This window comes from Populus trichocarpa, chromosome 6, assembly GCF_000002775.5.
Source record: "Populus trichocarpa isolate Nisqually-1 chromosome 6, P.trichocarpa_v4.1, whole genome shotgun sequence".
Classification (NCBI taxonomy): Eukaryota; Viridiplantae; Streptophyta; class Magnoliopsida; order Malpighiales; family Salicaceae; genus Populus; species Populus trichocarpa.
This window is the reverse complement of record NC_037290.2, coordinates 21,241,242-21,256,348: the sequence shown is the minus strand read 5'-3', so window position 1 is coordinate 21,256,348 and position 15,107 is coordinate 21,241,242. Positions and strand designations below refer to the sequence as shown.

General features: G+C 31.7%; 1 protein-coding gene across 1 annotated transcript; it reads left to right on the top strand.

Annotated features, from left to right (window-relative positions):
• The first annotated feature begins 2,738 nt into the window (after positions 1–2,738).
• Positions 2,739–6,717, top strand: LOC7485290 (protein SMAX1-LIKE 3). The gene is made up of 3 exons (XM_024602803.2): positions 2,739–4,458; positions 4,983–5,220; positions 5,347–6,717. Exons 1-3 carry the CDS (start codon positions 3,266–3,268, stop codon positions 6,511–6,513), a joined length of 2,598 nt encoding a protein of 865 aa, XP_024458571.2. The 5' UTR covers positions 2,739–3,265; the 3' UTR covers positions 6,514–6,717.
• The last annotated feature ends 8,390 nt before the right edge of the window (positions 6,718–15,107 follow it).

Sequence of the window (15,107 nt, the reverse complement as noted above, 5' to 3'; positions counted from 1 at the left end):
TCAAACCCCATAGTCCAAAAGTTTATCAACATTCTCTTCTAACTGTTATAGTGATATCTTTGAGTTTCATATACATAGACGATTGCATATCGTAATATTAATGATATTTTAAGATTTATGAACACAAACAATTTCATATCACAATAGGCCTACAAACAATTACATATCACAAAAAGAATTATTACAAACATCTAAACTAAGGAAATATACCTAAGCTAGACGACAATCAGAGGTTAAATTGAACCGAACTATGAACTAGGACACCTTGGTTTCTTGTTTTGAAAACTGAATTTCTTAATTTCCCACACTAAAATATTCAAGACTATCTCACCCAAAAATCTCATAGTCACAAAGATCTAATCTTTCACTTTTTAAAATTAGTTTTTCCTATATTTTTCTTTAAGGATCCATGTCTCTTACTGTTCTCTTCTAACTCTTAATTCTCACCATGGCTCTTTCCCCCCCCTAAAAACCACAGTCTAATTATAATGAGGATGAGGACCATCTCAACTTGGGAGTCTTAGAAAAAAACTTAGCCCTAGGATTATCAACAACCAAATCTAATTATTCACAACGTAAAGACAAGAAAAAGACATACAAAGCTAGCTATGGTAGTATAAGAGCAAAACACTCTCGGTCAAAACCAAAATGTAGCAATAAAATCACAAGGATACTAGAATCGAAAATAGATGCACAACCCAAAGATTCTCTCAATATAAGAAAAAACAATACCAAATCCTAAACGAGATGATTTTTAAATTGATCAAGGTGACACCTAAAATTAGCAAAACAACACTGGTTATGAGACTAAGTTTGAGAGATGATAAGATGTATAATTGGGGTTTGAATTTTTTTTTTTACTAGAAGAAGACACAATTATATATGAGCTACCAAAACAAAATAGATGCAAATATAGACTAAAATGTAATTTTTCTTGAATTCAGGAGTAAAATTATAATTTTACAAAATTATAGACTAAACTATAATTATCTCATCTTCAATCTCAACATATATTTCCCAAAATGCAATGCTAGTTTCCTGTACACATATCTTTCATATTTTCTTTCTAATATTAAAGTTCTTTAAATACATATTAATTTATTCATACTCTATTTTAATTCATATCCATACACATATATTATTCCATACATGAATCAATTCAAACAAAACCACATACATATCAATCAACATCACATAAACCCTAAATTTTCAACAAACCTGTGTAAAGGAAAGAAACCCATAACTATACTATATAACAAGATAGAAGAAACCTTACTCAAATATAAAGGATAATATGACTGATTTGTAAGCTATAGTTTGTGTAGAAATATGCAGTTGAGAGAAGGGAAAAAGCATGCATAAGAAAAAGGGGGAAATGAAGAGAAAAAAAGTTGTTGGATATTTGTGTATGTGTGTGTATTAAGGTTTTTGGGCTAAATTAATGGACTAACAAATGGGCTTTAGTTATTGGGCCAACAACTTAAAATAGTATATGGGCCTTAAAGTAAAGGTCTTTGCTTTGTTTCATTTTTAATTTGAATTTATTAATATATTTTTATGACTATATCAACAAGCGCTCTTTCTTTACAACTCTTTATGATTTTTTTATTAAACTTTATTCATTTTTCTTTCCTCTGCATGTCTTTGAAAAAGGATTACAAAAAATCCCCTATGATAATGCATGAGTGGTGTGTTCTTATATTTTTTTAATATGCACATGATAATAAAAGATATTTTGTTAATGATTTATGTAGTAACCAATACTCTGAAAAAAGATCTTGGTTCTTTAGAAATTTTTGAAAAGAAGATTAGAAATACAAAAAAGAAATTATGATTTTGTTGCATTACATAAAATACAAATCTTGTTGCTTGATTGGTTTGAGTTATATTATGTTTTTGGAAACCATATTGCATACCCTTTATAAAAGATGTATGTCCCATTACAATAAGGAACAAAACCCCTGTTTGGGAACTAGCAAATGGTTCTCCCATTGAATCTGACATCCTACTTTGAGTGTTTAAGATAAATATATTAATAAGAAAAAGAGAAATTATACCGCAAAATTATTTTTCAGTGTAGTTTATATTATTACTTTTCTTAAAATGAAAAGCTTTGTTGTTGCGTGGTTAAAAACAAAATTCAAAAGTGGCTCGCATCATAAAGATTAAATATTTTAACATACATCTTTTTTTTAACTTCTCGACGCAATATTTGAATAGCGTTAAAGCTTTTTTTAACATTTGCTAGTACATGTAGTTTTTTTTTTTTTTATCAAACACACCATATTTTTAGTTCAGAACTAAATTTTTTATTGATATAAAAACCATGCTAACAATATTTACAAATTTTCTCTTGTTGAAAATAAATATTATTATCTGATCCGCGGGAAAGCACAAGCACCCTGTCTAAGTTATTTATATATTGTAACTCTAACAGTTGCCATGGAAAAAGAAAAGGAAAATAAAGAAATGATAGATAGGGTTGAGATTGTCTTTTAACTTACCCTCCTATATTAAATAGCAGAAAGGGCACTAAGTACTATAATGTAGGCTTTCATTTATTGATATGTTGCTTTCATCATATGGCTAAATGAGTTACTATAATATATGTGCTCAAAGGTGAGATTAATTTGTTGGCTACGGGTGGTATATGGCTGTTGATTTTTGGTTAATGGCTTAACTAATTTGTTATTTAATGGTTGCATAAAAGAGAGAGACCCACTTAGCGAAACCATATCTTTATCAAATTTGAGAGATCTAGAGAAAGAAAGAGAGAGGTGTACATAGGGCAAAAGCTGAGTTGCCTTTGATACTGGTGCATTTGTCCTGCTTGTCAGCACATGCATTCCACTTTCCACTACAAAATCGACTTTGGACCCTAAATTTTACCTCACCTACAAGAAAAGCATACCTCAATTTCCATATATTTCACACACTCCCCCTCTATATCTCTCCAGCTAGTCGACCAACATCTTCCATAGGAATTAATTACTTGCAAACTAGAAATAGATGCAAATATATATGATCACACCCTCTCTGTCAAACCCTAAAAGAAAAAAAGAACTCTTAAACCTGCACAAACCATTCAAATATATCTCTTTCCTTCTTAATTGATGAGTTTTTCCTCAAGAATTAGCTCGGATCATACAAAGCAGGTGATACTAGAATCCCTAGCCAATAAACCTTTCTTGATCTCACTCTATTCTTAAACTTCTTTCGGTTTCATATTTTATTTGTGGATCATAACAAGAACCTGGGATAGAAGATGAGAGCAGGAGGTTGTACAGTGCAACAAGCTCTGACGGCAGACGCAGCAAGTGTTATTAAACAAGCAGTAACCCTTGCTAGAAGGCGAGGCCATGCCCAAGTCACTCCTCTCCATGTTGCTAACACCATGCTTTCTGCCTCCACTGGCCTATTTAGAACAGCTTGCCTTCAGTCACACTCTCATCCTCTTCAGTGCAAAGCCCTAGAGCTTTGCTTCAACGTCGCGCTTAATCGGCTCCCAGCTTCAACTTCAAGCCCCATATTAGGTACTCACTCTCAGCAGTTCCCTTCAATCTCTAATGCCTTGGTAGCAGCTTTTAAGCGCGCTCAGGCTCACCAACGGCGTGGCTCTATTGAAAACCAGCAGCAGCCACTCCTTGCAGTGAAAATAGAGTTAGAGCAGCTCATAATATCCATTTTAGACGATCCTAGTGTTAGTAGAGTCATGAGAGAAGCTGGTTTCTCTAGTACTCAAGTGAAAAGCAATGTTGAGCAAGCTGTTTCTTTAGAAATATGTTCACAAAGTGCTCCTTCTGTGAGTAGCAAGTCCAAGGAAAGCAATGGTTTGGTCCTTTCACAGTCTCCAACTTCAAGTCAAGTTGGAGCAAAAGCAACAGTTTTAGATCCAATTAAAAACGAAGATGTGATGTGTGTCATAGAGAATTTAGTGAACAAAAGGAGGAGAAGTTTTGTTATTGTTGGAGAGTCTCTGGCCAGTATAGAAGTTGTGGTGAAAGGAGTCATTGATAAGGTTCAAAAGGGAGATGTTCCTGAGGCTTTGAGGGAAGTGAAGTTTTTAACAATCCCAGTTTCTTCTTTTGGCCATTTCTCTAGGGTAGAGGTAGAACATAAACTCGAAGAGCTTAAAATCCATGTGAGAAGCTACATGGGCAAAGGAGTTGTTTTGAATTTGGGAGATCTCAAATGGGCTATTGAGAATAGGGCTAGTAGTTCATCAAGTGAGCAAGGAAGGTGCTTTTTCTGTCCAATGGAATACATGATCATAGAGCTTGGCAAATTAGCTTGTGGAATTGGAGAGAATATTAATGGAAGATTTTGGCTTATGGGGATTGCCACTTTCCAAACTTACATGAAGTGTAAATCAGGCCATCCATCAGGAGGTACTGTTTTGGGCCTCCATCCACTTACAATTCCTGCAGGCAGCTTGCGCTTGAGTCTCATCAGTGACAGGTAAACAGTTGCTAAAGTTGCATGTAATTGTATGCATTATCGGGGTCTATATTCTTGCTTTCTATTATTTGAATTTCTTCTGAACTAAGTAAATGAGTTTTCTTTTTCAAACTGCTTTTAGAAAAGAAAAAAGAAATAGATGTCGGACCAGTGAAAAGAAATGAAGTTCCTACTCCATTTTCCTTCTCTTTTGGAAACTCAAAATTCAAGTTAGGGGAAAGAAAAGCTATATACAGAGTTTTAATGTGATTTATAATATGCTAAAATGTCAAAAATTCATCACTTTTTTCTTTGGCAACAAGGAAGGAGATGTAGATAGGCTTCTTTTTTTTTTTTTTTTTTTTTGTGGTCTTGTAGCTTTTATTAATGGGCACCATGCAAGTTGCACTTTTAAAAATCCAAGGAGTTTCAAAGCAGTGAAAAATATCAATTGTAGCTTCATCAACTTCATCATTTACCTTTTTCTATAAATGATCAACAAAGTCTAATAACATCCTCATTTACCTTCTTTTTTTATTTTTCAGTGATCTACGATGTCAGTCCACAAGAAACAAAGCTGGAAATGGGTCTAGCAGCTGGATTCTACATGAAGGTGGGGAAGATAAACAGCTCACTTGCTGTGCTGATTGTTCAGCCAAGTTTGAGTCAGAAGCTCGAAGCTTACCAACTAGCACCTGTGACAGTGATTCCACAACTTCTGGCCTTCCTGCATGGCTTCAACAATGCAAAAATGAGAAAAACTTACAAAATAGTGATAATCAGGTAATTATAACTAGTTAATCGCATTTTATTCTTCAATAATTCAAAATTGTATACTTGTAGTCAGAAGCTCGAAGCTTACGTCTTGAGCGATTACTGTTCTCTAATTTCTCGGTTTCTCTTTTCCAGAACTCTATGTCAATCAAAGATCTTTGCAGAAAATGGAACTCATTTTGCAGTTCAATCCACCGACAACACTACTTTTCTGAGAAAACCCTCACATTTTCTTCTGTATCACCTTCTTCTTCTACTTCATATGACCAGCAATACCCTATTTTTCAACAAACCCACAATGAGTGGCCCATTGTTGAACCCAAGCAGTCATTGAGGGACCACCCTTTCTGGCTTGGTACAGGGACTCTCAACAAGTGTAGCATTAATGAACCAAGTTTGAGAATGTACATTCCAGAACATAAAGATCATACCAAACAATTACCATTTTCATCAAATCCTAATTCTACTCCAAACTCAACTTCATCAAGTGATGTCATGGAAGTGGTGTATCTCCACAAGTTCAAGGAGCTAAATGCTGAGAACTTGAAAATCCTATCCATTGCATTGGAGAAAAAAGTGCCATGGCAGAGAGATATAATCCCTGAAATAGCAAGCACTATCTTGCAATGCCGGTCTGGCATGATAAGAAGAAAGGGGAAGATGAAAAACAGTGAATCCAAAGAAGAAACTTGGTTGTTTTTTCAAGGAGTTGATGTGGAAGCTAAAGAGAAGATAGCTAAAGAATTGGCCAGGCTAGTTTTTGGCTCCAATGACAGCTTCATTTCAGTTTCTTTAAGCAGTTTTTCTTCTACAAGAGCAGACTCGACCGAAGATTGTAGAAATAAAAGATCAAGAGATGAACAAAGTTGCAGCTATATCGAGAGATTTTCTGAGGCAGCATCAAACAATCCACGTAGAGTTTTCTTAGTGGAAGACGTTGAGCAAGCAGATTATTGCTCTCAAATTGGTTTCAAAAGAGCTATTGAAAGTGGAAGAATAACCAATTCCAATGGTCAAGAAGTTGGCCTTAGTGATGCTATCATCATTTTGAGCTGTGAAAGCTTCAGCTCAAGATCTAGAGCCTGCTCTCCTCCAATCAAGCAGAGAACAGATGGGTCTTATGAAGAAGAAGACAATGCTGGTGCCGGTGCTGCATTAATGGAGGACACAACCCCTTGCATATCCCTGGATTTGAATATTTCCGTTGACGATGATAACATATTGGAAGATCAATCGATTGATGACATTGGCCTCCTTGAATCCGTCGATAGACGGATTATATTCAAAATTCAAGAGTTTTGATGGATAGAAAATAAAAAATCAATCATGTAATATCAGTTCTTATTTTTATTTTCTATTTATTGTTGTTTGATAAGTTTTTAGCTTCTCGTAGAGTTCCTAGGGAGATTATGTAAAATCACAATGTACATTATCCTCCTTTCATACTTCTTGACCAGAAAATATCCCTATTAATTTCAATACATGTCGTTTTCCTCCTTTTCAAAAGCACACGGCTTGAATTTTTGAATTAAATGCTTCATTTACACCAAGAAGCTAGATAACTAATTATATATTCAAACATAATTGCACATCGCAATTCATATGAATATGTTCAATTTTAGTTTGGTGCGATGTCTAAGATCCAAGCGAAATTAATTTCATGAGTCTAGAGGCATTCCCCTTTGAAAAATTGAAGTGATTCCATAGCAAATTACGTTAATTATGTTCTCAGTTAACCAAGTGAAGGGTTGGTACTGCACAATAACTTCATCATTATATGCGCCAGTAAGAAAAAGGAAGAACATTATCAATTAAACGTAGCTGCCACTGATCATTGCCCTTCCTTTAACTAATAGTTAATGAGCATATATATAAAAACATTCAGGTATACCCAGCCAATTATCCCACCATGATTGTCTGCATCTATTATATTGTTCATGATTAATGGGACAATGAAAGTGGCTTCTCACTTGAGATAGCACCATGCTAAGCCATCCCATCATGATCATTAATCTAATTTGCAAATCATAGAGAATCAAACAATAACACCTTTCCTAGTAAATCCGCTTAGGCTTTTGTGGGTGGGGAACCAGGGCCTGTGCCTTTGTTGTTCCTTGAATTAATCGAACTACTCTTAATCTAAAAATGACAGTAGATTATTGGATGCTTCCACCTAGTATAGTTTCTGACTACCACTTGAACTGGGAATCATTTCTTCGTACCAAAAGTTCTAGGATATTGAAGACTGTATATGGATGAAAAGATGGTTCTCTACATAGAAAACACATAGTGAGATCACTAGATGTTCCAATTACTTGCGGTTCATCTGTATAGAACTTAAAAGAAGGGATGAAAATCCAAACACCTTATAGATTAGCTGTTAGATAGGTGGCTCATGCTTGCCTGCAAGTTGAATTGATTTTTTTTTTAACTTAAAAAAATAATGTTTAAGCACTGCTGGTGTGTTTTAAAACATAAAAAGAATTATGTGACTTGAGTCATAGATCCTATTAGGTCCAGTAAAATGATATAATTTAATTATTTTATATAAAAAAAGTAGTGACAGTAAATGTACCAATCTCAATCCAGGTTAACATTTTGTACCTTTAACCTGGGTCATGAGACCAAAATCACCACATAGAAAAAAAATTACGAAACCTAAGTCTCAATAATTCAAAGTTAAAGGATGAAATTAAAAAAAAATTAATTTTAAAAAAGAATCCAAAACAAAAAAAAAATCAATTAAAAAAATAAGGATTAAATTTGACATAAAAATAAAATGATGTAAAATCCCTAAGTCAATTTAAGTTGGAATGACAAACCCACAACATGAATCATGAGGCCGAACTATCCTCATAATATGCAAAATGAAAAAAAGTTGAATCTTTTATAAATTAACTTAGTGTTGAAGAATAAAATCAAAAAATAATCAGTGTAAAAAAAAAAGACCAAAGGCAATTCAAACTAACATTTCATACCCATGATGTGGGTCATGAGACTGAGATCACTGGATCAAAATAAATCACAAAGTCCAATTCTTGACCAATCTAATGTTGAATAATAAGATTGGAAAAAGAAAATCAATCTAAAAAGCATATCCAAAGCAACAGAAAAAAAAAGAATGAAGAAAAAAGTTGACACAAAAACAAAAACAAAATGATTGAAAAGCCCAACCCAATTCAAGTGAGCATGGCAAATCCACGATTCGGGTTGTGAAAATGAATTATCCTCATAGAAAGCAAATAAATAAAGAAGCTCAATTTTTAATAAATCCAATATTAAATGATAAATTTTTTTTAAAAAAAAAGTGATGTTAAAAAACAAGAAAAAAAAGAAATCAATATCAATCCAGGTTAAATAAAAAACAATCCGGTAGGTGGGTTAACCCGGGTCAATACGAAACATTTTGTAATGCCAATATTTAAAAAACAAATATAAAGACATCATATTGAAATATTGTTTAAAGTTAAATAAGATTTTAACCAGGTTGATTGGACAGTGTTTGAACTTGCCATGCATGTTGAATGGGTCATATCAGATCAATTTTAAACCAATTTAATTTGAAATAGGGTTGGGCAAGGGCCCGACCTGACAAGTCTTCAGTTTTAATTGAAATTCATTACAATAAATTAATTTAAAATATATTTGTTATAATATTTTATTAAATGTTGTTCAATTTTTACTTTGTTTTCAAATAATATTTTAGCATTTCTTACAATATTAGCAACCACTATTTCTATACAATCTTTTATGATTTTTTTTTTGTTAAATTGTTTTTGGTTGTTTTCTTGCTTATGTTTTTTTTATCATTTAATTAAATAAAAATAGATTCTAGAAAACAAAGTTATTAAACATAACAAAATTTATGACTTAGGTAGTGAATTTGACGGGTTAACTCATATCGATCCAAAACACTATCTTCTCAATATTTTTTGTTTAAATTCAAACGATGTCATCTTGAATTATTTTTTTTAAGTCAAACCGTGTCATAATTGGTCTGATCACCATGTCAACCGGGTCACATCATGTCAACTACAACCTGATTTAATTTTAAAGTCGGGTCTAGCAAGGGGCTATGTCAAAGGGTCTCCATGTAGACTCGCTAGGCCAAACCAAATTTAATAACATAGCCAAAATGTTTCCTGCATCAATGCGCGAACTGTGTATTATTTTTATATTTTTTAATATATTTGTGTTAAAATAATCATAAAATATTTTTTTCTATTTAAACTTGCTCTTATAATTTTCTAAATTAATTTATTTCAATAAAATTAAAATTATTACTTTTCTTAAAAAAATTGAAATATAATTGAATAAAAGAATCGAATGGTGCCTTGCGATGCAAGATCAGGTCTTTTAATTTGTGTTTATCTCTCAGCTTTTTGATTTAGTCTTTGGTTATTGTCATCTCTTTTTAATATTTATTGCAGCATAAAATTATCGATTTATTTTATTAAACACGACCATCAAATTCTGAGTTCACAAATAATTTTTTTAATTAAAAAAATTAACAATACTTGTATATTCTATTGTATTTTTAGTTAAAATTTAATTTTTGATTCGACTGGAAGTAGAGTGTGATTAAGTTGGCTAATAATTAATTAAATCATTTCTTTGAATTTTTTCATATAATCTCTTTGAAAAAAAGAATTTATCGTGTACATAATGTTACCAATAGTCTCCCCATTGATTGGGCAAAAGCTTCAATTAAACCCCCAAATGCTAAATTCTGCAAAAGCTCTAGAGCATTGCAAAATTAATTATCAATTCTTGTTTTACATTCTCATTTCGAAAAAAGAGAACGATAAGAAAATGAAATAAAATAAAATAAATAATATCCAAACCTATAAAAAATAAAAATATTTTAACCTAGGCTAATTTTTCTCTCTCTCTCTCTCCGTGTTGGTAATAACTTTTAGAGTACTCTAAGATTTCTCCTAAATTCAAATTTCTAAACTATATATTTATTTAAATGGAAGCTTAATTTCTTCTTTCTGTACCGTTTTCTTTCCTTTTCAATACCGACATTTGATGTGATCTAAGCAAGAAAATATTCTACCTTATTGCTGCGAAGACTTTATAGAGAAATGTCCTGCTAGAGCTCTTTACTTGAGCAGAACGATTAATATTTATAATATATAGTTGAAGTAAATTTTCCAACCCATTAACAAAAAGTTCTAGCCAATACTCTATGACTTTTTCTTTTTTTTTTCATCCAGAGGTTTGCTGAGTTTAGAGTTACATAATATATAGGGACAGCTCTCTTCCAGTATTTTATATTAAACAAATTAAAATCATTAGACTATACATGCTTAAATGTCTAATTATAATAATTTCCTGATGGCATTCTATAAACCATAATCAAACTATGATTTAAAAAAAAAAAAGGGTTGGAAACCTCAAAAAAAAAAAAAAAAAAAAACCATAGTTTGATTATGGTTTATAGAATGCCATAAGGAACGTTAGGAATGCATAAAGTAAGGTTAAGAGTATGATCCATAACGTAAGGGTTGTGCAAAGGAGAAGCAACTTTTTTCTGCTTTAGAAGGAAAAAGCAAAATCTTCTCTAAGAAATATCAAAAGAGCACAACTTTTCATGCTTTGTGATGCGTTTTGTAAGAAAAGAAAATAACTTTACTTTCTTTGATTTTCGTAACCAAACATTCTCATCCTTTGGAAAGCATAGAAAAGTTACGGTATGAGGGTTCAAAATAAATGAATTAAAGTGAAAGTAGAAAAATAAAGGATTAAGAATAATAATAATAATAAATAAATAATAATAAACATAGATAAGCATCTCTTCTTTTAACCTTAAAGATATTGCTACTTTAGAATCACAAAAAGATCATTATCTTGACAACTTTAAATCAAAACTCCTAAGCATAAGAAGGGAATTTGTCGCTTCTTGCTTTAGCAAAGATTAAGGGTTTTGGGAACAGATGCATTCTTTTGGAGGACAAAAGTGGGTTTGATGAGTTGCAAACTCTCATCGCTCTTCTTTTGAACTAAATCCAACTTATTTATATTAATATTCTCTTCTTCTTTTCATTTATCTCTTTATGCACTTTTCTTTGATTTCTTAAAGGAAGAAGCCACCATCTTAGACTTCTTTTTTTTCTCCTTACTTTCCTACCAAATATTTTTGTTTTTTGTTTGTGTTTAACGTGGTGGCAACATTCGCTACTCTTGTTAAGAATATAGAAAGTTATAGAATATATCTTGTGCATTATGACTAGATTCATGTTGAACCAGCTTGATTGGCTAGTGTAATGTGTATTGTACTCTTAATACTAATATATTATCATAGGTGAATTAATTATATATTGATGCGGGCATAAGTTAAAGATAGCAAAAATTAAAGAAAAAACACGAGAATTTTAATGAGCAAAAATGATTGCAGATATAAATTTCAAGTTCGCGGGTTTTATTTTCTCTAGAATAATAATTCTCCAAGAGGTTTACAAAGCTTTAAATAGACAAGAAATCTTGTCTTAACTAGAAAATAAAATAAAATAAACATATGAAATTACAAAGCCTTAAGTAGACCAGAAACTCTACCTAAACTAGAAAGCAAAATAAAAATATGAAATTACAAAAGAAAAAAACATAAAATCTAAAAATAATAAAAACTACCAAAACTGGAGTTTTGGGGTGAGATTTTGAAAATCTAAGGATCCAACAGTCAGAATAGCAATTTCAAAAAGTTATAGTCATTTTGAGTTGTTATTCTGGTTTGGCGCGACCAAACCTTCTCTTGAGCCTAAACTTATCTCAATGATCCATAAATATATTTGTTAGGTCATCTGTGCAATCTATCTAGGGTAGATTCTAATTTAGTTGTGGCAAAACCACACTTGGTTGCCCAGAATTAATCATTATCGCAATCTCAACTTCATCATATACTATAATTAGTTTTTTTGTAATAAGATTGATATTAACATTTGACTATGTTCATGTAATAATTTCTTAATATAAATTCATATGGGAGCTTTATTAATCATGGTGAAATAAAAACTAAGATTAATGACTTTATTTATTGAGATAATATGTTAATCAATCTTTATATTTTTAGTTGAGTCAATTTTATCCTTAAATATATGTTAAACTTTTAATCTATCATTCTGGTAAGATTTTTAAGCCAAACCACATGAATTAGTAACATGATATATATATATATATATATATTTTATTTCTAAAATATCACATGACTAATTATGGTGATTTGGCCTAAAAAGTTTGACAAAATAATATACTAAGAACTTAACATATATTTAAGGATGCAAGGATAGATTAGAGAACTACGTACAATTAGATTGAGCTATTACCTTAAAAACTAATAATGTTGTTAATCTGTACAGCGTTAGTGATGAATTTATTGGTTATATTGACTTGTTACCAATTTCAACTCTAATTATTCTCAAAGAATTCCACTATAATTAATCAGGAATCAACGAGGAACTCAGGTCTTAAAACACTTCCAGAGCATGGAGTGATATTTTTATTGGCTTCAAAAAAATCAAATCGCTCCGTTCGTGTATAGAGAAAACCTTTGTTTAACAATCCTTGTCTAAGATTTGTTAGCAATTATATATGCTCTTTTGATTATCATACTACTTAAGTATCTGGTTAACGCAACCAGCAAAAAACATTGGGTTATGTATGTTAGAAAATAATATAAATTATATTTTGAAATTTTACTTAACAGCTTAAATTATTGGGTTAAATTGGTTCTTTAACATATATGATATCAGAGCCTTGATGATCTAGTGGTCACGAGTTCGAATCTCATCATTTCTATTTATGTGATAAAAATTAAGCATAAGATAGTGTGAGTTTGTGAGTCTTTGCAAGTTTTGAGTCTAAAAAGATTTCACTTGAGATAGTGTATTAAAAAATAATATAAATCATATCTTAAAACCTCACTTAACAATTTAAATTATTAGATTGAATTGATTCTTCAATGATGTAACCAAAGATATGCGAGTATATGGAATCTGATTTCCCTCAAAAGCAGGAAGATATAGCTAGTTTGTGTGTATGATTTAGAAAAAATATATGGTTTAATAATTATAAATTGCAGAAAGTGGGTGTCCCTTTTAAAGCAATTAAAGCTCCTCTCTTTTTTCAATCCTTGTGGCTAGAATTTAACCTTTCTTTACCAGGCTAACTTTTATTTATTCAACTTTTTGCACATTCAACTTTTTCACATAGGATACGTTATTATAACGTAAATGGAAAAGGTGGGTGCATTAATTTGTAGCCAATTAGCAATATATAATGGGTGGAAAGGTGACATATATAGAATTAAGAAGTAGACTAATTTAGAGTTCAATTCGTTTCATTTGATTTAACTTTGAATCATCATCATTCGAAAGTTATATTTTACAAGTAACTTGAAATAAAAATGGATTTAAGTGTTTGATAATAATTATTTAAAGTGATTTAATTTTCTTGAAAAAACAACGTAATATAAATTATAATTTATAAGTTAGAAGTTATATTTTTTAATTCTTTAAATAAAATATTTAACTCGATTTTGTAACAAACTATTGACATTATTTCTAACCAAACATTTTTTTTAATAAATAATTAAAAATAACTTAAATTTATTTATAAAATTCATACCAAATATAACCTTGATTTGATTTGATTATTGCATGTGGTTATGAAACATATATACGTGGCACTTTCCATTCATCCCTTCAGTTTCAGCATGATTATGGGATGTGGGTTTCACGCTGCTAACAACAGCGTTGAGAAACACATCAGCAAGTCCACAGATAAGCTTGCAATCAAGAAATCAATATAACAACTGCTAGATTAATTACATTATCACAAGCCATTTATCATCATCATCATCATCATATCATCAGCAAAAAAGAGGTGAGGGCGCAGGTCCAGCAGGAGAGGTCTTCACATGTTTCCATTTTCATTACGATTAACCTTCCTCTCAGTTAAAAGAGAGAGCTTCCCCCTCATTTACCTCTCAATGATGGTGCTCCAAAAGTGGAGACTAACGGTGAGAGGTTGGTGGAAGAGTGTTTATGTCTGTGGCGGAGAGAGTATAAGAGGAAACGAAATGCTATTGCTGTCTAGCACTATTGAAAAAGTAGTGATGACTAAGTGACCAATTAGACTGAAAAGAAATTAGAAAAGAAATAATGAAGTATTAATTTTAAATGTACAGAACCAATTGAAGTACAGCAAATTAGCAAGAAAGGATAAAAATAGTTGATAAAATGTTTGATATACATGTCATTTCACCAGAACACGAATAGCGGCACTCGAATATGAGAACTATGCCGAACTAATGAGTTTGCTCATAAAGATTTTTATTGAAAAGGAACAAAGAAAGCTTATCCAGAAACTGCACCAACTAGGAAACCTTTTGAACGACGATTCTTGTGCGTGTGAGATTTGAAACACACATGAAATTAATTCCCTGTTCTAAGGTCACTTAGACTATGGCCCAATGCCCATAAACTAATGGTTAGCCAGAGTGGAGCCTTGTCGCACGCACGAAGTCTCAAGGTCCTCGAGCATTGTCTCAACAAGGGGGATAATAAAGGGGTTTACGTCACTAGAGGGTCCTAAAGTTGCCGAAACTTGAGTCGTGAGCCTTACGGGATAAGAGACATACTCATTAAGGTAAACCACCTTCGTGCTTTCTTTGAGCCAATGGAGTTATTCCTCCCTTCTTTTCTTTTCCCCATCTTTAACACCCATTGTTTCTTTTACTTTGGAAACCTTTTCAATCCCACCATAAATATGAATACCTAAATAACTTTTGAACACTAATCATATAGTTTTATATATCTTTCTTAAGATATGGGTTTCATCTTCAATTCTTTTCCTCTACAAATAATGGTGATTCTTTTCCAGATCTGCGATCACTT